This window comes from Dipodomys ordii, unplaced genomic scaffold, assembly GCF_000151885.1.
Source record: "Dipodomys ordii isolate 6190 unplaced genomic scaffold, Dord_2.0 Scaffold8, whole genome shotgun sequence".
Lineage (NCBI taxonomy): Eukaryota > Metazoa > Chordata > Mammalia > Rodentia > Heteromyidae > Dipodomys > Dipodomys ordii.
Genome location: NW_012267224.1, coordinates 10,848,739 through 10,872,012, shown reverse-complemented (window position 1 = coordinate 10,872,012; position 23,274 = coordinate 10,848,739). Strand labels below are relative to the sequence as shown.

Below are 23,274 nucleotides of genomic sequence, written 5' to 3'. Positions count from 1 at the left end.
ATTTTTACTGTCTAACAGATAGATAGATAGATAGATAGATAGATAGATAGATAGATAGATAGATAGATAGATAGATAGATAGATAGATGTAGATATATAGATTTTTTTTTCCTTTTTGTCAGTGCTGGGGCTTGAACTCAGTGCCTGAACACTATTCCCTGAGCTTTTTCTCAAGGCTAGTGCTCTATCACTTGAGCCATGGCTCTGCTTTTGGCTTTTTGGTAATTTACTGGGGATAAAGACACATAGAAGCCGGGCACCGGTGGCTCATGCCTATAATACTAGCTACTCAGGAAGCTGAGATCTGAGGATCGTGATTCAAAGCCAGCCCAGGCAAGAAACTCTGTGAGACGCTTATCTCCAATAAACCACTAGAAAACTGGAAGTGGCGCTGTGGCTCAAGTGGTAGAGGGCTCTACTGGATTTAACACAGTGCCTGACATGGCAGAGGGGCTCTTACATACTGAACCACACTAGTGAGCCACAGTGCTAGCCTGCTAACTCCACACTACTGACTTGGTTACAAGGTCACCTCAAAGTTCATAATGTAAGTTTTAAGAAATCTCCTTTTTTCTTTTTCTTCTTTTTGTGCTGGTACTAGGGCTTGAACTCAAGGCATTGCACTCTCACTCAGCTTTTTTGCGCATGACCAGGTTAGAGCACTTAACCACATACATGGAGCCCTGGGTTTGACCACCATGCCATAGCTGCCTTGTAAGGGACCTGGAAGGTACACCCATGAGTACAACAATAAATAGAGTCAAATACTTGACTTCCCTGTGCTTGCTGTTACTGCCCTCTGTGTGTGCGTGAATGTATATGCACATGTGCATGCGTGTGCGTGTGTGTGTGTGTGTGTTGTGGGAGCTGGACGGATCATCTGAATGGCTGGAAGGATTCTCAGTGATGATCTACCTGAAACACTATGCTTCTCAAAGACCTAAGTATACCTCCTGCCAAATGCTTTCAGCTAGAATGTAATAAAACAGAGCATAAAAAAAGTAGCCTCTAAACCAGAAGATTTAATTGATTACTGGTACACCTTTCTTCCATACTTCTCATCTTCCAGAGGCACTTAGGTTTGACCTTTTCCCCCCAGTGTAATTCATTTATCATGAGCCTTAGTACATTAAAGTTACTTGTTTCCTACTTTGACCAGATAGCATTTTGTGTTCCTTATTGTTTTGGGGGTAATTAACAAAAGAAGGAGAAATGATAATATCCTAAATCCATCACCAAGAATGTTCCTATATTTTATTTCAAAAGGAATTCCCTCACTAAAACGTAACAATCTCCAGAGCAAAGACAGTCTCCAGTTGCTCCTTCAGTGCCTGACCATGATAAGGGTTTCATAAAGGCTGTCTAACTTACATAAAATATGCTAGGCTACCTGTACATTTTATAAAACTCAGAATTTCTTTCAATCATTTTTATAGCCATATACCAAACACCTGAATCCCAAAAAGCTGCCCTATAAATCTATAAATCTTTGCTGTTGATTAAAATAAGGAGTAAGTATTTACACATCAATGTATGCTCAATTTTAGTAAGTAACTCACTTTCTCTATAAATATATTTGCAAAGCCAGGTGCCTGTGGCTCATGCCTGTAATCCTAGCTACTCAGGAGGCCGAGATCTAAGAATCACAGTTCAAAGCCAGCCTGGGCAGGAATGTCCGTGAGACTCTTATCTCCAATAAACCACCAGAAAACCGCAAGTGGAGCTATGGCTCAAGTGGTAGAATGCTAGCCTTGAGCTGAAGAGCTGAGGGATAGTGCCCAGGCCCAGAGTTCAAGCCCCACAACAACAATATATAAATATATGTATTTGCAATAAGAAGAAATGTTACTTTATTAATTTGTTTAATGAGTATACTATATTATTTTAGATACATGTTATATAAAACATTTTTCCAATGGCTATCTTCTAAAATATGCTAATTTATCTTTAAATGTCTATACTTACCAACTCTGGAATGTCTTTTACTTTCAGAGGAACTTGGATTAAACCCAAATGAGTCCTGAAACCAAGAGAATCACCATTTTCATAATTTGGGTTGCGAAGATTAATTAAAACCTTTAAAACAAACCCAACAGAATTGGTTAGTTTCTTTGTAGTATGTTTATATTTGTCAAATAGTGATATTCTTGGTAAAGCACCACAAGATTAAAAGCTATTTGGAGTCATGCATGTATTTCAATTATATACTACAATAGTGTAAAATTGTACTGAAATATCAAAAACCATGGATATGCTTTTAACTAATATGGTTTTAATAGTGTAATTCATTATCTACCACATGAAACTCTCTATAAAGTTAAGAATTTAATTAGACAAGGTGTTTGTTTGTTTCCTTATGTATTTATTTTTATTGTGAGAATACCGTACAGAGGAGTTACAATTATATGGGCAAGATAAGAAGTACATTTCTTATCAAGCATTGTTGCCTCCTTGTTGTTTCCCCTTCCCATCCCTTCCCATACTCCTCCCCTCCCCCCACCCAATCCTCTCCCAACCCCCACTAAAGTTGTTAAGTTCGTTTTTTCAACATAACGACTTGTACATCTCATTGTTGCAATGGGTCCTCCTGTATCCCTAGTTAAACGATTTGATTTTTCCCTTCCCCTCCACAAATTATACCACCATCAAATACAGTGAAAGTATGGGTTATACTGTGGGGGAGGGACATACAAAGCAACATAGAAATCATCTTATAAATATGATAGAAACAATTGCATGAAAGGAAAAAGAAAACAAAAAAAACATTTGAATACTTATCTTGGGGTTCATTCCCCTAACATCAACTTATCTGACCTTTTCTGCTTGACCAGACATATACTAGTTTAGACAAGGTTTTTTTGATGGTTGGAAGAAAATCTGCTTTATTATAATACCGTACCAAGGATAATGTCATAAAAAATAATCACTGACTGTTGTATACTGTTGGTCGGATACAAATTAGTGCACCCACAGTAGAAATCAGCATGAAATGATATCATATGATCCTGCTGTACTAGTTCTCAGGCATATATTCAAAGGAATGTAAATTAAAGGGATGTAAAAAGAAAATACCGGCACACCCATGTTTGTGACATTTATTTATAATAGTCAAGATACAGAACGAATTTGGTGCCCAACAAGTGATGACTGAATAAAGTGTAGCACACCTATATAATGGAATATTGTTCATCAACATAGAAGAATGAAATCATTATTTTCAGAAAAATGGATGTAACTGAATATTACATTAAGCAAAATAAGCCAAGCTGAGACAGACAAATATGGCATGGTTTCATTCAATGTGGAATCTATACCCCTCCCCCCAAAATAATATATGTCATAATATACAAAAGGGGAACTGTTTAAGAGGGGGTTATCAGTGTGTGGGAGGAGACAGAAAGGAAAAGGTGGCAGAAGCTGAGTATTATATAAGTATGGTATAAAAATGCCACAATGAAACTCATCATTGAAAGGAAATGCTTAATTGTAATACTTTCCAGGGAAAATTTTAGAACCAATACTTATCACTTTCAAAAACAAAAATTTGGTAAGTTTCAAGAAAGATGAAGGAATAACATTGTAAGATACCTATTTCCTCTAAACAAGACTCACAAGAAATGAGAGCGAAAGAGATGGAGAGACCGAAAGAGAAATGTCAGAAGCAGAACTAATAAAAAACAAGTATTTTTTGGGCAGATAAAAATCATCTTAATATTTATGTATCTTTCAATGTAGAACTGTTCTATAAGTTTGGATATGGGAGATGATTCACGATTGAATATTTGCAAAGACAGGAAGAAACATATGAGTGAAGTTTTGGCTTCTTAGACCAATGTCTCTCATGTATGTCGATATTTTATAATTCTAGAACAAAGCACATTTTATATTACTGAGAAAGGACCATGGGAACTCTGCTGGAAATGTGGATCTCTTTGCATATGCTCTTGCTGAAAGCTTACATGGTAACCCTGAAATCTTCTGAGTGTTGTCAATGGTCTACCTATACAATTGTTGCAGCAATGAACAAAACAGAATGAAAAGCTTGCCTCATTGTATCTCTTCCATCGTAATGGCAGACCGCAGGCAATAAAAAAAGATTTAGAAATAGTATACAATATGGTGAGAAATGCTATAGGGTAAATGCTGGAAAGGAATAGGCGTTCCAAGCAAAAGGGCCTCAAGGGTGACATTTGAGAAAGACATGGGGAATGAGGGAAAGAACAGACAAGTATTTGGGGAAATACACTGCAAGAAGAGAAAATAAAAGTAAATAGCTCCATCTGATGGAAGAAAACCAGAGGAAGCAAGTCAAGAGGAAAAGCAATCAGAAGTAGAACTCAAAGAGTTAACAGAGAATCTGATCAAAAAGGGCGTTTGGGGTCACTGTCTTCACTTTGGACAGGAAACCACTGGACAGCAGAACTGCATTGTTCTGAGTTGCATTTAAATGATTCCCTGTGCTAAGAACAGATTTTAGGTGGAGAAGGGTAGAGGGTGGAGAAGAAAGACTAGGTGGGAGGCTTCTACATAGTCCAAACAAGACTTGAGGGTGGCTGGCTACAGCAGTAATGATGATGTTATGAAATGAATAGATTCTGAGCTGGATGCTGGTGTCTCACACCTGTAATCCTAGTTTCTCAGGAAGCTAAGACCTGGAAGACCTTGGATTAAAGTTAGTCCCTGAGACTTAAATATCCAATTAACAAGATAAAGGCTGAACTGGAGACAGATCAAGTGGTAGAGAGCTTGCCAATGAGCAAGCAAGCTGAGCAAGAACACAAGGCCCTGAGTTTAATCCCAGCACTGGCACTAAATAAATACAATAAATGAAATGCATAGATTCTGATACCATTTTGAAGGTAAAACTGATGGAATTACATGTTATAGGTAAGGTTCAAGAGAAAGAGTAAAATCAAAGATGGGTTAACTGAATAATGAGCTCCGACTGGGTTTTGAAGAGTTTCAGTTGAGTGTTTGCTCTGCCCCTCAACTACACTGGTCAAATTCACTAGAGGACTCATTGTATTCTCTACCTTTATCACTACATTCTCTATGTTCCTACTCCCCAATGTACAGTAGGAGACTATCATTGTTTTCTTTTCCTCATAGTCCTCATATCTAATCAGTTTCAAATTCTACTAAATTCTCCTTCAAATTGTCAAACTCTTTCTGTTTCCCATGCAGTGTTCTTAGTTCAGGCCCTCATCACGTCCTGCCTAGAGGCCTAGGGCAAGGAAAGGAATAAAAAGGGAGAAAACCTGCTGCACATCCATAGGCTATGTGACTCATAGATACTATTTCATCAAAATCTTCCAAATTGACTTCTAAATATTCTTGTTTTTCCAATATCAATTTCTAAACACAGATTAGATCATACCATTCTCTGGTTCAATAATTCTCAGCTTTATTCATGGAGATCCCTCTACCTGGAGACATGATGTCTCACACTATTCCTTCATTAATATATGTATATTTATCCAGTAGAACTTACCTCAAGAAAATCCTTGGGTGCATAAACAGGTCGAAAAAGGCTTAAATCTAGAATAAGGATAGAGTTAGAAAAAAATTCAGTTAATGAATGACATGAAGTCATCCATAAAAAACTTTACTTATTTTTCCTACATTTCTGTTGAGGTAGATTATTTCAACCATTGTCTGAGTACTTTTTGTCATACATTGCATTAAGTATTGGACACATAAAAGTGAAGACAAGAGACAATCCCTCACCTTGACAGCCTGGATAATAATTAAGAATTTCCTCTTCATTAATTATATTATTTGTAATAGAGTTGACAAAACAAATGTCAATATAATGTAAGGGTTCTCTGTAAGACTTCAAAATACTTAAGAGTATAAACAATGTATTAGTGAATTTCTATAGTTGTATTAAACTGTTTTCATTTTTAATCCTAATTACACACTGCTTCATCTCTTAAGACACTTCTTACCCACGTTTCTTGCAGTGGTACAAGAGGGGAGAAGGGATACCTGCATTTATACAATTATAGGCATCTATTATTATGGTAAATAAAGCATGCTTGTTTCTCAATATATTTTTATAAAATTGATTGCATTTTACCAGCACAACCATGTTCATTGCAGTATTATTACCATAGCTAAGATCTGGAATCTATCCAGATGCCCCTCAGTGGATGAGATCAAGAAAATGTGTATATATGCACAATGGAATTCTATGCTTCCACCATCAAGAATGGCATTGCCCCATTTGTAAGGAGATGGAAAGACTTATAAAAAAATTATATTAAGTAAGCTAGACCTCATTTATTTCCTCATTGAAACCTCATGGTTTCCTTTATTTGTAATAACTATAATATGTTTAGGAGAGGACCAAAATAGTTCAATGGTTATGTGCATATGACCATATAAAAAGATGCTTATCAAAATGAACTCAAACGAGATTTTTTTATTGTACTGTTTGCAGTTATTTCTTTCTTCTTTCCCTTTGGTTTATTCCCTGCTGTCACTGTTTTTTATTTCTATACCTTTTGTCTTTGATATAAAGTTATCTGATTTGGAGAGGGGAAGGGGAAATCAAGAAACAGTAGGACAAAGGGTGAACCAATTCACAGTGATACTCTCTAAATACTATATTGGAAATGAACTATACAACTGGGGTGGGAGGGAAGCTGGAAGAGGGAAAAGTGGGAGAAAATGAGGGAGGAGTAATACTGTTCAAAAAGAAATGAACTCATTACTTGACTTACATGACTATAACCTCTCTGTACATCACCTTCTCAATTTAAATTAAAAAATTGACTGGATTTTAAATTTTAAATTAACAAAATAAATTCTTTTAATATTTTTTGTGAAAATACTGTACAGAGGGGTTACAATTACATGGGCAAGATAATTAGTACATTTCTTATCAAGCATTGTAGCCTCCTCCTTTAACAAAATAAATTCTTTAAAACATTCTAAAGTCTATCATTAATATGTCAATGTCATTTACCTTACTTCCAAAATTTGCATTCCTTCCAATAAATTATTTATCATTATTTTGGATCCCTGTTTAAGAATGCGATTTTTTCCCCACTGCTATGTTTTGAATGAAGTTAATATACCTGGTTCATCGGTTCCCATTTCATTCCATTTATTAAGAAGTTCTTTCTGTTCTAAAGCTGGTCTCTTAAAAAAAAAAGGTAATTTTTAATTGTTTTCATTATTGAAGCTTAGCAGTGCAGATTAAAAGTAAAAATTAGTAACTTACTTAAAAGTTTAAATAAACTACCATAAGAAAAAATAATTTCACTTGGTATGGCTAATGTTTTCAGAATTGCACTTAATTATTTAACTATAACACTATATCTAATGTTAAGATAGGATATGAGTCCAATCAAAATACCTGTATTAGCCAGTACATTTCAAAAGAAAAAGTGGCTCCTTAGCTACATCCTACATCTTGTACCCATCCAGCAACCTCAGCAATGATGGCAAGGGGGAGTGGGCAAGAGAGTGAGACTGTGATTTGGCAGCCTCCTGTCTTGCTGTGAAAACCAGTATATTACATAAGTCTACATGTTTAGGTTTCCATGTAGCTTTATTCCTTTCTTTACATCATCCTTGTGAACCTTCAGGGACTTGGGTATCTTAAAGAGTACATCCACTATGTCTTCAACAGCAAGAGCCACCCAAAGGTAGGAAGCAGAGGGAACCTTGTTCTTTCCTACTGTGCATGACAATCTGAGTCTATACCATTCTTCCAGTGACTGTTCCTTCTTCTCATCCCTCCTCCATTTCAGATGATGCACACCTGCTGACTATAAGGTCTGAATAGACTTCCAGTTCTACAGAGATGATAATTCTTCTTCTCACTCCTCACATTAAAACCGAAAGATGGTATGATACAAGATCATTATGTGACTGAACTCCATCTCCAGTTCAAGAAATAGGGTGACTGTGCTACATTAGTCAAAATTTAAGGAGGCCAAAGGTAATTAAAATCCCAAAAGTGGGTTCATAATCTTTACAAACAATTATCTACATAATCTATACTCTAGATTCTATATTTCTATTTGACAAAATGTTTAATACAGATATCATTAAGGCATACATAGCAAAAATCTATATAATGGGCATTTATAAATTTTTTAATTCAAAATAAGCTGACAAACTAGTTACATATATATATATATGTAGTATATAACTTCATGACATTTTTCAGTAGTTAATGAACAGAAAATTAAGCATAAAATGTTAAAAGTACCTTTCGTGCCAATGGAATACTCAATTCCGTGCACATACTATTTAAACTCTTCAAAATTCTTTTTTCCCAACTTCCCTGAAAAAAAATGCAGAAATTGTTTTTTATTAAAATAATAAAAATATTGAATAAAAATACTGAAGTTATTATGAGGTACATAGATTGCTGGGATTGGTTATTCTCATCCATTAATTCACTCAACAAATACTGATTGGCCCAATAGTGTGCGAGAGCCTACCCTTAGGGTTGAGAAGGACGCAGCACTGCACAGCCCACCTGGCCCCAGCATAACACAAGTGGGAAATGGCAGAACCTTTGAGGTAGGGCCCAGTGAGAGGTTCCTAGGTCTTTGGAAGTATGAACATGAAGGAGAATATGGACCCCTTGCCTCTTCCTCTTTCTGTTTTGCTTCCTGGTCCTAAGGTAAGCAGTTTCACTGTCATATTCGCCCTGCCTTTGTCATGTGGTATCCCTACTAGAGGCCTAAAAGCATTAGGTCTACCCAACATGGGCCGAAACATAGAAAACTGTGAACAAAAAAAAAAAAATGAGGACAGAAGAAAAAATGATAAACATTATGAGGAAGGAATAGCACATAATAAAAAGGTAAATTAAAGAAATTTGTAAATACTCAATACTTACGAATCCCATTAATAATCTACTAAAACACTGTAACTTTCCAAACATGAAACTGCACTCCTAAATGGCAGCATCCATACTTGGAAAAAGGCTTTTCCTTCATATCACAATGCACACCTAAAACATTAACGATGTTTCATAATACTGTTTAATATTTAGTCCATATTCCAAAATTTCCAGTTATCCTTTAAATGTGTTTTGTAGTTTTTAAATATCTAGTATCTATTCTAAATTCATGCATTATATTTTTATTATGTTCCTTTCAAGTTAATTTAATTTTCATTTTGATAAAATTGACTTTTCTGAAGAGTCTAGGCCACTTAGTTTTTTAGAATGTGTCACCATCAATTTCACATAATTGATTTCTGTCTCTATCTCCTTTATTCTTTATAGCTAGAAGCTGTATATTAATTTTAGGAGTCCTAGATATTATCCAGACATGACATATTATAATATATTATTCTTACTGATGCTAACCTATAATGCCATAATGTATACAGGCCACTTATAGTCATTTCATTTGTTTCAAAACCAAAATAAAGTCCTAAATTTCAGATATAATAAGAAAAGACAAAAACTATAGATTGTATATATGTATATTTATATTACTCATAAAAGAATCAATAAAAAATAACTAATTTTCTTACATTGTTAGAAAATTAAAGATGGAATATATGTAAACTGCTTTGAACAGTGACATACAATAGCAAAAATAATTAGTCTATAACTTTAAACATAGCTACCATTATTCATAGCTTTCCAATATACATTTAAATAAATAAAGATATCTCTTTATGTGGAATACTCTCTATATACTCTGCTCCACTTTCTACTCACTTCTCAGGTTACAGCTTCAATATCATTTCCCCTATGAAGTCTCCCTTATTCCGTCTCCTACTCCAGACAGCATTGAGTACCTTTGCTTATAGGTCTCTACTAACACCTATCCTTCATTGACCAAGGAACATAACACAATTTGTCTAGCACAAAAGAAATAATCAGTAATTGAACATATTTCTACTCTAAATAATGTGAAGGCATTTTAAAAAATTAACACAATGACCCCAAGCAATGAATGAACAAAAACTTCATCTATGCAGGCTCGTTATCCTACCAACTCAAGAGACTGAGATCCAAAGGATCCAAAGGATATAATTTAAAACTCCATTTACTGGTTTATTTTCAATACTCTCCTTTTGCTATACTTTTTATAAGTTTTACAATGTATTAGGTGCCCTTATTTGGGTACCTTGTTAATAATCAAACTTTAATTATAAGAAAACAACCTACATTCCACTCTCATATCCTCATCCACACTGTATTCTGAGAAATCTTATTCACTCTTAGGCCTATATACTGTTTACATTTTCAAGGCTGCAATAACACTATTCTAATTCAGTATTAAACCTACTACTCAATTATGACTGGCATCCAAAACAGAATGAGGGCTTTTAGAATAACATCCTAAAATGTTATTTTAGCCTTGAGCTTTTAGTACTCTACCACAGTCAACTTGTGGTTTTTTTGTTCCTTGCTTGGCGATAAAAATCTCATTGAGGGCTGGGAAGGTGGCTCAGTGGTAGAGCACTTGCCTTGCATGCATGAGGCCCTGAGTTCGATTCCTCAGCACCACATAAGCAGGAAAAAAAAGCCGGAAGTGGCAATGTGGCTCACAAGTGGTAGAGCGCTAGCCTTGAGCTGAAGAGCTGAGGGACAGCGCCCAGGCCAGAGTTCAGGCCCCATGACCGGACCCGAAAAAAAAAATCTCATTGACTTTCCTGTCTGGCCTGGGTTTGAACCTCAGTCCTCAGATCTCAGCCTTCTGAGTAGGTGGGATTATAGGTGTGAGTCACAGTGCCCAGATGAGAAAACTTTTTAAATGAAGCGCTATGAAGACTAAGAAAGACTATGAAGAACTAAAGAAATGATGGATAAATCTTTCTTTTTCTTTGCTGTTCAACTGAAGAAGGAACTAAGATATAACCCAGAACAAAAGAAGAAAGGAAAAGGATGTTAACTTCATAAAAGCTAGGCCAATCTGCTTACACAGTGAGACCCTGACTCTCTCCTGCCCCCTTCCAAAAGAAAAAAGTTATTTAAGGTAAAAAATAGCCTTTTACATTTAAAATGTTTAAATACGAAGACATTTACCTTTTACTCAAATCCATAGCCTCTCTAAATAAAATTGCTATTGCTTCAAATCACTCTCTGTGAATTTGAATCTACAATATTGACTCAGAGATTTCAAAAGTATTATGAATAAGGTAGTTTCTAAGCCAAGAAAAGCAAAAGTTTTATGAAAGAATAACAATTGCACTAAAAATCTTTTAAACAAATATTGTAGCCTTGCTTTCTTTCCTGTTTTCTTCCCTACTTCCTTTTTTCTTCCTCCCTCCCTTTTTCTTTCTTCCTTTCCTTTCTTTTTTCTTCCTTTTTCTTTTTTCTCCCTCCTTCCTTATCTTCCTCCCTCTCTCCCTTTCTTTGTGTGGCCAGGACCTCATGCTTGTTTTTATCTTGTTTTTGAAGTGGGATTTCATACTAACTCGACCTCAAACCTTGCTCTTTTTACCTTAACTTCTTGAGAAGCTGGGATTACAGGTGTGTACCACTCCAGGCTCTTGCTACTTTTTATAGCAGAAATGTAAGCAAAAAAAATGAATGTCATTATATCTATAAACCATATAATAAACATAGAGCTTATAAAAAATGAAACTGTATAATTAAAAACTCTGTTCTTTTTGCTTTGAGACAGGATCTCATAGGTGAATTTGGTGTGGCACTTACAACATTACCCAGATTCAGCTTTTTATTAATTTTGCTCTGATTATGGAAATAACATTTTTCTTCCATGTAAGTTAGATAAAGCAATATAAAAAATATGTCAGGATGGTGCATATAATCAGCACATGAAGCCAAGAGGATTTTGTATTCAAGGCCAGCCCGGGCTACACAATTTGACACTAACTCAAAAAACAAAACAAAACAAAACAAGGATCAGTATGGTGGCACATTGCTATTATACTCTCAGCTACTCAGGAGATAGAGATAAGCGGATCGGACATCATTCAGAGTACATTGGTCTCTTCAACTTTGAAAGGTGCAGCAAAGTAGTTCCCAATGTATCTTATATGGATTGAACGGTTTACTGTAGAACCACTTCTCTGAGACTGTTTTAAATACTTCTCTGAGACTGTCAAAATAAAATGTGAGCAACAAAATGGAGTACTGGATTAAAACTCCAAGTATAACATAAATAACCAGGAGTCTGGGCTGGAGATGGTAGTGTGTGTACCTAGCATGTATGACACTAGAATAAATCCCCCCCCCCTTGCAGGGAGAGAAGGGAGGAGGGGAAAGAGAGAATGCACAGAGAAAGAAAGATAATGGACTTGTAAGTCTATATTGATATAAATAAGTCACTGAACAAATAACTGGGGAAAAAGAGAACTCTTCCATATAGAAAATTCTCTCAAGGAAGGAGCATCATCTTTCTCTTCAAAACCACAATCCCAGTGTAGTCATGAGAAAAACATCAGAAAAATTCTAAACAAGAAGTATTTCTATAAAATACCTGACCAGTACTTCCAAAAACTGTTAAGCCCATCAAAAATAATAAGAGTGTAAGAAACTGTTATAGGTAAGAGGAGCCTAAAGAGACATGACAACCAAATGCCATGTGACCATTGATGGACTCATGGGACAGAAAAGAATATAGGTTAAAGCTAAGAAAATCACAATAAAGTACAAACAAGTTAATAATGTATGAATTAATATCAGCTCACTAATTGCAAGAACTATATCATACTAATTTACTTTTCAAAAGCCTTCTAAAACATCAACCTAGTAAGAATAATAAAATCTATTGACTCATCCACAGAAAAGCAGATGCTCAGATTTCTAAGCCATTTGTCCCCAGGCTCCTTTTTTTAGGGTGTACCTCTTTGTATGTCTCAACAAAAAAGCCCCATAATTTCTTCATTCATGAAAATTACATTCCTACCAACCTTGCCAAAAGCTACAAAGAGCTGAAGACATAATCAAGGACTAAGGGAATTTAAAATTAACTCATAAAACTTCCATAGAAAACAAAAGGAGTCAATTTTTTCCAAGGTACAGTTCTAAACTAGTTCCTGCCCAGGGCTCATTTAATTAAAAAAAAAAGAGAGAGGGAGAGAAAAACACAACTATGTTTGTATAACTTTTTTCATTTTTTAAATAAGGAGCAAAGAGAAAACCGTATCTCCGGTCTTTCCCAGTCCTCATGCAAAGCTTCCTGGCCATCTCTTTTTTTTTTTTTTTGTCAGTTGTGGGGCCTGAACTCTGGGCCTGGGTGCTATCTCTCAGCATTTCAGCTCAAGGCTAGTGCTCTACCACTTGAACCACTTCCAGCTTTTTCTGCTTGTGTGATGTTGGGGAATTGAACCCAGGGCCTCGAACATGCTAGGCAAGCACTCTACCACTGAGCCAGCCACCTTCCCAGCCAATTGGCCATCTCCTTCTGTCAGCACTTTCTAGCCAAGTCTCAATCACTTGTGTCAAGTCTCATTTCAATAACTCAGCCAAGTGGTTACCTAAAGGCGGGATCCATATCTGTTTTTTCTTTCTTTACTCTTTCTCTCTCTCTCTCTCTCTCTCTCGCTCGCTCTTTGTTTCTTTCTTTTATGTCGGTCGTGGGGTTTGAACTCTGGGCCTGGGCACTGTCCCTCAGCTCTTCAGCTCAAGGCAAGCACTCTACCACTTGAGCCACAGTGCTACTTCTGGTTTTCTGGTGGTTTATTGGAGATAAGGGTCTCATGGACTTTCCTGCCCAGGCAGGCTTTGAACCGTGATCCTCAGATCTCAGCCTCCTGAAGTAGATAGGATTATAGGTGTAAGCCACTGGCACTCAGCTCTAATTTCTTTCTGACCTCCATAGCATTAGTGTCTTCTACTCAGAAAGCATTCAGTAAGTAATAAATATTAATATTTAGTAGAAAAGATGGCAAACTGTTTTACTAATAGCTTAACATTATCTAAGCTCCAACTACATAAAGGTCTGTGTATTAGACATGACAAGTATACAAAAAATGTTTTTAAACGGTTAATTCTTTGAAGAGGAATACAACAAAAGTCAGAAAGATTTATTATTAACATATTAATAATGATATACTATATTATGTATACTAAGATATGTTATTAATATATTAATAATATACTATATACTGTATTATATATTCTAAGATACATATTGCTATAATAGAGGCAATTCATGATATAGACTATAAGATGCTAAGGAGCTAGAAGAGTTCAAAGGATAAATCTCTTTCAGCAGGGGTCTCAAGAGCATCATCAAAGAAGAAATACCATCTGAGCTGATCCTCACATAGTAGATGGAACTTTCATAAAGCAAGCAGTAAGGGCTTTCCAGGATGGGAAAGACAGAATTCATTTGGATATTACATAATACATTTTACAAGACAGTAGAGATTTATAATGTGGAAAGAGAAGCTAGAAACAGATAATAAAAATTCTTAAATGTTGGGTTTTGGAGCAAGAATTTCATTTGTTAGACAACTGGAAGTCACTAAGGTTTATTAAAAGGCAGTGGATATATTATAAAGCTTTATCTGCTTCTAATTAAAATTAATAGTACTGAAGTATATATATATATATATATATATGCTGATGGGAAAGACAGACTGAAAGCTAACTGTAAGAATAAGACAAGAAAGTAAATTAAAGCACAATGTCTGAAAAAAGTAAGTACATAAAAATCTTCATTATCAGGCTGGGAAGGTGGCTCAGTGGTAGAGTGCCTGTCTTGCATGCATGAGGCCCTGAGTTCGATTTCTCAGCACCACATAAACAGAAAAATCTGGAAGTGGTGCTGTGGCTCAAGTGGTAGAGCACTAGCCTTAAGCTGAAGAGCTGAGGGACGGTGCACAGGCCCAGAATTCAGGCCCCATGACAAAAGAGAAAAGAAAAGAAAGAAGGAAGGAAGGAAGGAAGGAAGGAAGGAAGGAAGGAAGGAAGGAAAGGAAGGAAGGAAAGAAGGAAGGAAGGGGAGGGAGGGAGAGAGAGAGAGGGAGGAAGAGAAAGTCTTCATTAACAACATCATCAACATCAACACAGTAATAGCCTTGGTAATGAAAAGAGAAGACTATAGGAATACAGTACAGACAAAAGTTATTTATAGACCTCAGTAACTATCTGTATGTGAAAACTGAGATGAAAGATGTCTCAGATCTAAATTGCTTTAATAGCAATCAGGATACTTAAGAGAAAAAAGGAGTCAGGAAGAAATGCTCACTTTAACAACACAATCAGCCAGTGTTAAACATCTTGTGTCTGAGCTCACAGAAGACAACCAGTCACAGAGTGCAAGGGCAAAAAGAGATATGGCTCCAAAGAGGGGAGCTGTGGAAACTTGGGTAAAACAACACATTTTAAAAATATATTTTATTATCTTAGTAGTTATACAAAGGAGTTGCTATTCAAGAAAGCAGTTTATAAATACAATGCATCTTGATCAATGTCTCCCAGGATATTTGCAATAAAGTGGCTAATGTTGAGGGGCTGGAAGGTGGCTCAGTGGTAGAGAGCTTGCCTTGCATGCCTGAGGCCCTGGGTTCGATTCCTCAGCACCACATAAGCAAAAAAGAAAAAAGCCAGAAGTGGCGCTGTGGCTCAAGTGGTAGAGTGCTAGCCTTGAGCTGAAGAGCTGAGGGACAGCACCCAGCAGAGTTCAGGCTCCATGACCAGACCAAAAAAAAAAAAAAAAGAATTTTGGGCTGGGAGGTGACTCAGTGGTAGGGCGCTTGCCTTGCATGCTCAAGGCCCTGGGTTCTATTCCTCAGCACCACATAAGCAAAAAGAAAAAAGCCGGAAGTGGCGCTGTGGCTCAAGTGGTAGAGCGCTAGCCTTGAGCTGAAGAGCTGAGGGACAGTGCCCAGGCCCAGAGTTCAGGCCCCACGACCGGACCCAAAAAAGATAAAAAATAAAAAATAAATAAAGTGGCTAATGTTGAAAATGTGTGAGATGGGTAGAATTCAGAGCTTCTCAAACACAGAATAACTTAAAACCAATCTAAATAAAAGGCAGATATTACATAATAAGTGCAAAAGTATAGTGACAGCAAAAAAAACTATTAAAAGTAAATAAACAAATTTAGACTAATAGAATTATGTGATTTTCCCCTCCAAAAAACAAAAACAAAAAATGTGGCCCACAGCTTGGAAGAAGATTACAAGATAAAAGCAGGTTGAGGGTGGGGACTAGAAAGGCACACAAGAGAGAAGTCAAGGGAGGAAGAGATTACAAAGTGCAATGAATAGCAAAGATCCAGACTAAACAGCTCTCAGGTGATGAGGAGACAGCTGCCCAAGAAGGGCATAACTGGATGCCTCATGGAGAACAAATGCAGGATGACAGACAGGAATGGGCAGTAGAGTATTATGGTTGGAATACAAAAATTGGATGTTCCAAAGAGAACAAAAGCAGGAAAACAGGCAAACACTAACTGGCAGAAGAGCACTGCAGTTAGAATATGAAATCTACCCTTTCCCCCTGCCATAGGTGCATGTACTGAGGACACGATTGAAAACTGATGGGCTTCTGGGAAGCTACTGGATACTGAGGGCTGTGCCCTAATCACGGCATTAACCCATTGATGAATTTATGAAAAGATGGCATACTGAGAGGTGGTGCTTCTCCTTTTCCTTGCTTCCTGTCCACCAGGAGATAAGCGGCTCTGATCCTCCACACCTTCTATGTGCCACCACGCCCAGAGCAGTGAAGCTACTGACCATGGACTCAAACCTCCGACATTGCAAACTAAAACAAAACTTCCTCCTCTAAGTTGTTCTTTCAGAAATTTGTCAGAGCAAGGAAAGTTCTGGCTGAGACAGGAGTAATGAGTATGACTGTGGTTAAAGAATCAAGTAGTTCAAATATTTATCCAAAGTGTTCTGTGGGCTATGCTCAATGTTGAAGGCAGAAAAGCAGACACTGCTCTTAAAAAATGAATAATTTAGGCTGGGCTTGAAAGGCATCTGTAAAAGAGCAGAAAGTAGAATATTTTAGGGTTTTCTCAGGCCATACAGTTTCTATTATAACTGCTTAACAATGCAAATACAGCCCTAATAATGTATAATGAATGTATATTGCTATTTCCCAGTAAAATGTTTTATTAATGCAGAATTTTTCTGTGCCACAAGATGTTCTTTTTTGGTCATTATTTATTATTTTTTCTCCCTATAGCTTATTATAAAATGTCCAAAAACAGAAAAAATTAGAAGAAAAACTTCACTGAATATGCATATGCATACAACCTAAATTCTGACAGTCTGTGCATCTTTCTTTATACCTAACGATCCATCATCTTTTTTGTTTGCATTTCGAAACAAGTTGTGGACATAACATACTTTCCCTTAAATACTTGAATATGTATCATGAAGTAGAGTTTAGCATTTTGGGGCTCCTCTTTTTTCATTTGAAGGAAAATTAATGTAAAACAAAATACACAGTCTAAGTATTTCAATCCATAAGATCTAGCTTAAACCGTTATCAGGATACCACAAATGACTATACCCACAACAAAATCTCTACTCTCAAATTACCAGAGTCAGTCATTGTTCTGAAATTTTCTAGCATAGATTTTCTCCATTCTAGAACTTCATATCAATGTACTGCACACACTGATTGTATAAGCATTCTTTTATTCAGTATAATCTTTGGGGATTTATTCCTATTACTGAGGGTACCAATAGTGTGTTTCTCCTTCTTTTACAATAATAGTCTATTGTCAAAAAAAAGCTTATTATTTTCCAATTAATGAACACTGGGCTATTTGCAGTTTGGGGCTCATATGCATACAGCTATAAAAATATTCTTATGTGAGTTTTTCTGTAGAGCCAAGATATGAAGACATATCTGTTTGTAGGTTTTAGACATACATGTTTCTTTTCATATGAAAGTGACAAATTTTTTCCAAAGTGTGTACCACTTTACTTTCCCACTACTGAAGTATAAGAATTTAGGTTACACTATAACTCATCAACATTTTGGCTGATAAGTCTGCAATTTAGACTACCCTGCTGATGTGCAAGGTAGTATGCTTTTGTTATTCTTATTTTGATGGTTTAACTGGCTAGAAATGTATTTTAAAGCTCTTCCTTTGTCAGCCTATAAAAACTGTTGGCAAGCAGACTTAGCCAGGGGGCTATTGTGCTGATCTCAGATCCAGTAGCAAAGTCTGGATAGAAAAGAGAGGGATGCCATCCATATAGGAAGCAAGACTCTGCCATCAACAGATTATCATACCTCTTCAGTCATGATAGAAAATCTTTATTTTGTTCCTTACACTTATTATGCTAAAACATAATTTTTTTCTATATTTGCTGGAATTTCCAAAGAAAATACTTAGACCAGTCTTTGTAGTTTTATTTTGTTGTATTGGAATTTTTACAACAAAAGGCCTCACAATATTACTTACATATTATTTACCTCTTTTGTTTTTATGACAAATTGATAAATATTATCTAGTCTGTTATGATGTGAATATGCAATGTCCCCTGTAGGCTCAGCTATTAGACACTGATCCGAAGCTGGTGTCACTATTTTGGGAGATTCTGAAAACTTTAGGAGCTGGGGCCTCACTAGAGGGACTTTGTCACTGGAGGAATACCTTGAAGATTACACCTCACATCACAGACTCCTGCCACCATGACACTCAGCATGTGAAGCCACTCCACCATGGACTGAACCTCTAAAACCAGGAGCAAAATAAATCTTTCTTTCCTTAGACTGTTTTGGTTTGGTATTTTGGCCCCAGCTATGCAAAACTAACTAATATGTGACACTCTGGATAACAGCTAGCAGCAGAAATATATTGTGTATTTCCTCAAATACCTCCATGCTTTTGTTTATATTGCATTGATTTAATTTTTTAAACTAAACTGAAGTTGGAAAATAAAAATCTTATAGTAACAAAATTTTCAAGAGCCACAAAACCTTGATGATAACTGTGATAGGCTAAGTGACAGGTTCATGGGAGTTACTTAAGATATATTTGAGCTTTTTTACAATTAATGTCTGAAGTCAACTCTGATACCCAAAGTGCATCTCAGCAGTTGCACAGCCCTATGCAAGCACTGGGAGAAGGCTCATGAGCAGTGTGCCAGGGGAGGAAAGGTTACAGGACTCAAGACACCAAATTCCTATTTTAACAGCTTTGTGTAATTTTCTGTTTCAAACACTTTGTTTCATTTTTTTTCTTTTCTTTTTGATTGATCATGGGGCTTGAACTCAGGACTTGGGCACTGCCCCTAAGCTCATTTTGCTTAAGCCTCGTGCTCTACCACTTTAAGCAACAGCTCTACTATGGGTTTGGAAGATTTTTGGTATTTTGGTTTTTGTTGTTTTTTAGGTTAGTCTCATGGGGACTTTTCTGCTCGGGCTGGCTTCAAACTGCAATCCTCAAATCTCAGCCTTCTAAGTAGCTAGGAGTTGTACAGGCATGAGCCATGGGCACCCGGCTTGTTCCATTCTTTTGAACTGATCTTTTAGTTGCTACCATCTCATTAGTAAGGAAAGCCTGCTGTGAAATCAAATGTATTTTAGAGACAGTATCTGTAGTGCTGGCTTCAAAGGCTAAGTTTTAAAAGAAGAAGGTGCTGGTGCATTCATATTTTACTATCACAGGCCATGGGAAATAGACTGCCATATAATGCTTTTGTTATGTTTTAAATTTCAGAATAGGGAAAATTAATGGTATGTGATTTCTTTCCCTTCTATTCAACTTTTTTCCAGGTTACTAAAGTCAATTATAGTATCCTTGGTTACTGAAAATAAAAGGAAAAGTGTGCAAATACTAATTACATCACTGAAGAGATTCTCATCCGGTCTCTTATACAATGAGTAATATATACTCCTGACATCAATAAGCACCTTACTCTACATTACTTGGAATGGGAAAATAAGAGGAAAATAAACACTAGCCAACCTGTGCTTTTCTCATGTACACCAAGGGCTCCTTCAGATGTTCAGGAGGTGCAGCAGGATGGCTTGGTAAGGGACACCTAGAAGCAAAGAGAGGTAGCTAAATATCATACATTACTCTTGATACTTAGTCCTCTGGGCACGAGTTTATATATCTCTGCATCTGTGTTATAAATGAAATAGAACTTGTTAGCGGCTTGATGTATTTACCCAGATACAAAGACCTATGAAAATTTGGTTCTTATCATGCTATTGTTTATTTTAGACAAAATCCCATTCTCTCTAGGCTGGCCTGGAACTCTTGATTCTCCTATCTCAACCTTCCAAGTCTGAGATTGCAGGCACATACCATATCCAGTTTATACTCACGAAGAAATTTTAGATTAAAACTGTAATAACATGTTGAAAGCTAAATGTGTTATAGACTGACTTCATAAAATGAAGTAATCTTTATGTAACTATCCTATTGTAAATAATCATGAAACTTTTTTTTTTGCTGGTGCTGGATCTTGAACTCTGGGCCTAGGCACTGTCCCTGAGCTTCTTTTGCTCAAGGCAGGTGCTCTACCACTTGAGCCACAGTGCCACTTCCAGCTTTTTTGAGTAGTTTATTAGAGATAATTCTCATGGAGTTTCCTGCCCAGGTTGGCTTCCAACCAGAATCCTCAGATCTCAGCCTACTGAATAGCTAGGATTACAGGTGTGAGCTACCAGCATTTGGCTTCATGGAACTTTTAACTATTGCTTTTTGCATACAAATATGACAAATTCAGAGGAATTTAAAGGTTAAAAATATCCATTAATATATTAACTAATTTTATTTCTCTCAATTTCCTTGAATACATGATTATATTTTTACATAACTGAAATTATAACATTAACATTTTGAAAAGAGCCATGTTTTAATATATAATACATAAATTTACAAATGTAATAAAATCTATTTATTTATTTATTTTTGTTGGTCATGGGGCCTGAACTCTGGGCCTGGGTGCTGTTCTTCAGCTCTTCAGCTCAACGCTAGCACTCTACCACTTGAGCCACAGCACCACTTCTGGCTTTTTCTGCTTATGTAATGCTAAGGAATCAAACCCAGGGCCTCATGCATGCAAGGCAAGCACTCTAACACTGAGCCACCTTCCCAGCCCTAAAATTTAAATTTTTAATTATTATAAATTCTATTTTCTTATAACATTGTTTTATACTCAAAATATATAGTGTTTATATATATATATATATATAGTGTTATTAAGAAAATGCATCTAGTCAATAAGTACATGAGCCTTTCTAGGTATCAAGTGTACGCTAATGATTAAGACACTATCCTCACCTAGTTATGGTGGCTCACATCTGTAATACTAGCTATTCAGGAAACTATAATCAGATTATTGGACTAAAACATGAATTAGAAGGAGCAAATCATACAAAGATCTGGTAAAGAATATTCCAGGTATAGAAACAGGAAGCAAAGACTCTAAGGTGGATATGTTTGGGAGGTTTGTAGAGTAGAAAAAGGCAGAACAGATGGAAAATAATGGCTGATGTTCAGACTTGTATGAAATCACATATGGAAATACTGGGAAAGTATAATGGTTCAATAATCTCTTTTTCAACCACTCATAACTCCTATCAAAATTAGTCATAGGACTTATACTTGCAATAGCGCAATCAGCTTCCCGTAATGGAGAACCACAAACTGACCTCATAAAACTGCTGGTCCAAAGTGTAACAGCAGAGTGAGAACAGGAATTCTACTTATTTTTCTATACTATACTAGTGCCTCCAATAGTGCTGGCATATGATAGGAATCCAATGAATAGCTGATGAATAATGGGGTGTTGAATAAAGCACAAAGCAAATGTTCTCTCTATATTTTGTAATGGTAAAATGACCCTGGTAAATCTAAATAAACAGAAACACTGAGGTTCTTAATAATGACACCAATTTTACAAAGAAAAAAGGCAATTGTGTTTAGAATGTTCAGTTTGTAAGGATAGAAAAAGTATAATATTCAAAACTGCAACAATAAAAAGAATGTTAGTATGCTTCGGTTAGTAACTTATCCAAAATATTAAGAGAAATGCTTTAATTACACTGGATGAATGAACTGATAATATAATTTATGGTGTTTAAAAAATCAAAATTATTAATTCTCAGCAAGAAAGCAGTAAGTCTGAATTATAATTTACTTAAAATGTTATGTACATATGAACAAAAAATAACAATGTAATACGTATACATGACAATACTGATGTTATTACTTACAAAATAAATGTAACAAGAAAACAACATTGAAAAACAGATGGAAAAAAACTCACACACTGAGTTCACTATAAACAGCATTCTGAAGTTTCTTCTCCCAACCTGTTTTTAAAGGGAAAAAAATAAAAGTAAGTGTATATTGGCTTTTATATGAACATGCACCATAATTAAATTTAACTCACTAAATCTTGAGAATCATTTGTGAAAGAACTTTGTCAGCCACAAATACTCTGTCAGCTGGTACTTCCTCCACAATCACCAAAAACATGGGCTAATAGTGAGGAGCAAAATCATCAATGAATACCAAAATCTTTTATTACTTTACTACTGATGCTCTGAACAGGAGAGGAGGGTAATAAGAACCAAAGACAGAGCCAAAATAAGTAGTGATAATTCACTGGTCCATAAAGTGGCCATTACTCTGAGTTACTTCTATTCAGTATCACAGATCCAGGTGCAGAGCTTGGTGTAGGAACTTACAATTTTTGTTGCTGTTGTTTTTGTTGTCTGTGGGGGCTTTTTTTGAAAGCATAGTAAAGACACAGGAAAAACAATGCATGAGGGGGAGAAGCCACAATTGAAAAGTACAAAGAAAAGTTGCTTAGTGAAGCAAATACTTGCCACAGTTGAGATGTATTTTGATCCAGAGAATAAACAATATTTAAAACTGATTATTTCAAAATAGTCATTCCAACAACGTTCCTGGATTTCAGTACCATTTTGCTGATGTCTTATAGTTCTATTTCTGTCCAAAGAGAAACCTATTCAACCACAGTTTTCCAATTTTGGATGAGTTAACTAAAATCTGGAGATACTTAAAAGCTAAGGAGAAAAATACAAACCTGATATTTTAAAGAATTCCTTAATATCTTCTTTTAGTGATTCAAGTCTAATCTCAGGTCTCTGAAGACTGGCCTGGTTTTTAGAAAAAGAAGAAGAGGTAACAAGTAAATCATTTGGGCTCATACATGTTGCTAATAAAGATTTTATTTATTTTTTTTTATCGGTCGTGGGGCTTGAACTCTGGGCCTGGGCGCTGTCCCTCAGCTCTTCAGCTCAAGGCGAGCGCTCTACCGCTTGAGCTACAGCGCCACTTCCGGTTTTCTGGTGGTTTATTGGAGATAGGAGTCTCACTGTCTCTCCTGCCCGGGCTGGCTTTGAACCGCGATCCTCAG

General features: G+C 36.1%; 1 protein-coding gene across 1 annotated transcript in view; it reads right to left on the bottom strand.

Moving 5' to 3' along the window:
• Positions 1-23,274, bottom strand: part of Tbc1d19 (TBC1 domain family, member 19) — a 94,807-nt gene that overhangs the window by 52,617 nt on the left and 18,916 nt on the right. The window contains exons 2-8 of the mRNA XM_013009195.1: positions 22,942-23,014; positions 22,156-22,201; positions 19,842-19,917; positions 8,225-8,299; positions 7,083-7,146; positions 5,492-5,538; positions 1,966-2,076 (exon numbers count right to left, since the gene is read on the bottom strand). Of these exons, the coding sequence (XP_012864649.1) occupies positions 1,966-2,076; positions 5,492-5,538; positions 7,083-7,146; positions 8,225-8,299; positions 19,842-19,917; positions 22,156-22,201; positions 22,942-23,014 (492 nt within the window). The remainder of the gene's footprint in view (positions 1-1,965; positions 2,077-5,491; positions 5,539-7,082; positions 7,147-8,224; positions 8,300-19,841; positions 19,918-22,155; positions 22,202-22,941; positions 23,015-23,274) is intronic.